Source organism: Quercus lobata, chromosome 11 (assembly GCF_001633185.2).
Source record: "Quercus lobata isolate SW786 chromosome 11, ValleyOak3.0 Primary Assembly, whole genome shotgun sequence".
NCBI classification, from domain to species: Eukaryota; Viridiplantae; Streptophyta; class Magnoliopsida; order Fagales; family Fagaceae; genus Quercus; species Quercus lobata.
In genome coordinates this window covers 35919264-35921873 of record NC_044914.1, presented here as the reverse complement: position 1 = coordinate 35921873, position 2610 = coordinate 35919264, and the positions used below count along the sequence as shown (strand labels likewise).

At 33.3% G+C, this 2610-nt stretch overlaps 1 protein-coding gene across 1 annotated transcript; it reads right to left on the bottom strand.

The window, feature by feature from the left end:
- Nucleotides 1-723: 723 nt before the first annotated feature.
- Nucleotides 724-2069, bottom strand: LOC115966783 (alpha-amylase-like). Its single transcript, XM_031085941.1, has 3 exons — nt 1743-2069; nt 965-1080; nt 724-826 (listed from the first exon to the last, which is right to left on the bottom strand). The coding sequence occupies exons 1-3, from the start codon at nt 2067-2069 to the stop codon at nt 724-726; spliced, it is 546 nt and encodes a 181-aa protein (XP_030941801.1).
- Between the last annotated feature and the right edge of the window lie 541 nt (nt 2070-2610).

Below are 2610 nucleotides of genomic sequence, written 5' to 3'. Positions count from 1 at the left end.
TTTATTCCAATGCCAACAATCTCTTCTTATGTGACTGTTTTTCTCAAAATAGAAGCATTCTCTAGTTTCCTTAAATTGAGATCTATTTCTTGATTGTGACCTACCATTGAATTTTCGCTCATTATCCTTTACTTCCACCTCTGCTTTTACCTCTGCTCTTGTTCTTCGTGAGAAAAACTTGATATTGTTGTGCATTGTCTATATTCGCATCTCTCCTGCGAATCTCTTCACTTACAATCAAATCTCAAATCTCAAATATCATCATATTTGAGTTTGTTTTTTCCTGCAGAATTACTCACTGCCATTCTCATGGCTTTCCAACTGTTTGGTAAAGAAGCTAAAAGAATCAATGCACGATTGCTCGAACTTCATCATCAAATTGAATTTCCACTGAGGATACTTGATTTGTAATCGTATTGAACTCATTTAGATGCTGCGCTACAGGAGTGCCTTCTACCTTCTTCAGATTAAACAACTTCTTCATCAGAAGCACCTTGTTGTTAGCTGATGACTTTTCATACATGCCAGACAAAGCCTTCATTAGATCCATTGTGGTCTTTTCCTTTACAACATTGTGTGCAGCTGATCTTGGCAGAGTTAATCGAATAACTCCCAGTACCTGTCTATCATCCTTCATAGTTTCAGGTTTCTTCCCCAAAAGAGTGGGATGCAATTTCTTCTTATAGAGATAATCTTCAATCTACATCCTCTAATACCCGAAGTCTATTCTATCAAACTTCTCAATTCCTGAAGCCTTGTCTTCTTCTCCAGGCATCGCTTCGACTCTAACTTTAGCTCTGATACCACTTGTTGGGGAGATAAACACCTTGGGTAGTTGAATAATTGATATAATATATAGAGACACACTTTAACCCCAAAGCCTAAATCCAATGGATATGTGCTCAATTATATTATATTAACTACTTATTTTTCTCATCTTTATTCAATGTAAGACTTCACTCACATGCGTAATCCAACATAGAGATCTGCATCAGAGGCTAGAATTTGCACAAAACTTGTGGGCTTGATCCCATTTCTAGATCGAATTGCAATGAGTATAGAGTTCCCCTCTTTGAGACCCTAGTCAAAGAAGTGATGATAAAACTGTCACGAAATACAAGATCACAGTAATTCAAACAAAGACAGAAGAACATTTATTTGTTAATAATCAGTAGTATCAATAGCATTAAAGAATAACTTGTCAATTTGGATTAAATTATCTTGATGTCAATAATTAGGCATCAATGGAAATTGGATCTGCTAATAGTAATTAGCAATTTAGCATGCTCCAAAACCCATCAGAACCTTTTTAGTAGTAAAGCGCAGTTTTTGCAAATATATATCTTTTGTTTGCAGAAATAGTTTTCAAAACGATGTGCAGCTATGTAACAAGATCCTATACTACAACTGATAATTTTTTTCATTTGCATCCTTGAATGGATTAACACATAGGAGTTTAGTGTATGTCAGTATAAAAACTGAATACTCAACTGAATTTCAGCAAATAAGTAAATACAGTATGCTTTTTCAAGTGATGTTTTAGTCAAATTTTGGAAACTTGAAGAGATAGTTATCAATTAAGTACTGACAGATTTCTGCACTAAAGGCTATTTTTTGAATTCCAGACAATTTCGTGGATCTACTTTTTGTTCATCTAGGAGCAGTAGCATCATATGAAAATAACATGAAAAAAATCAAACATCTGGTGAGATAAAAAGTAAAAAGAGTAAAAAAGGACTTACAATTGATGGGATCCCTAGATGAGTAAGAATATAGACATATCCCTGGATGACTTTATCTGGTGGGAATGGCCAAAGGTTCTGTGTGAAACCTGTATCATGATTATCTATGAAAGTTACAGCATTTCCTAGCCTCAAGCCAATCATTCCTGGAATTGCAGTTTGAAGTATCTCTTTAGTTGTAAAATCAAAAGCTGTAACACATCCTCCAGCAGCTTGTATCCATTTCACAAGATGACCATCCCGGTTGTACACTGGTTTTCCATCACTTCCATAAGCAAGAGTGTTCCATATTTCACCTACTGCAAAATTTGGCTTAGCATTAGCCATATACTTCAGTCTTTAGCCAGTTCATCCAATCTAATAGCTCTCATTGGACCCGTAGGTTTGTGTGGTCAATATCTGGAGCACCACCACCACTGTCAGGATTCCATTAAACTTTTTATTTTTTATTTTTATTTTTTTTTATAATAGGAATATTAATGACTATTTTATAATATTTTTATAAATTATTGATGTGACAAATTCTTACTAGTTTTAATCTAGACTCACCACCCACCAGGGGCATAACTAGAAATTTTTATTTGAGGGGGCCAACTTATGATACTAATTTATTAGCTTATACAAACTTTCATAAACATGCACAAACACAAATATCTATACACACATATATCTTAGTATCCTCCATAGTGAATTCTTAAAATTTTTATTTATAATATAAGTTACCAAATTATCAATCAAAGTGAGTAAAAAATTTTTAATTGAACTAATGAAGTATTCAAAGATATGAATGATTCAAAACTTTAACAAACACAAGAACATGTTTTACAATAAAAAAGAATATGAGAAAGAAAAAAAAAAAAACATTCTT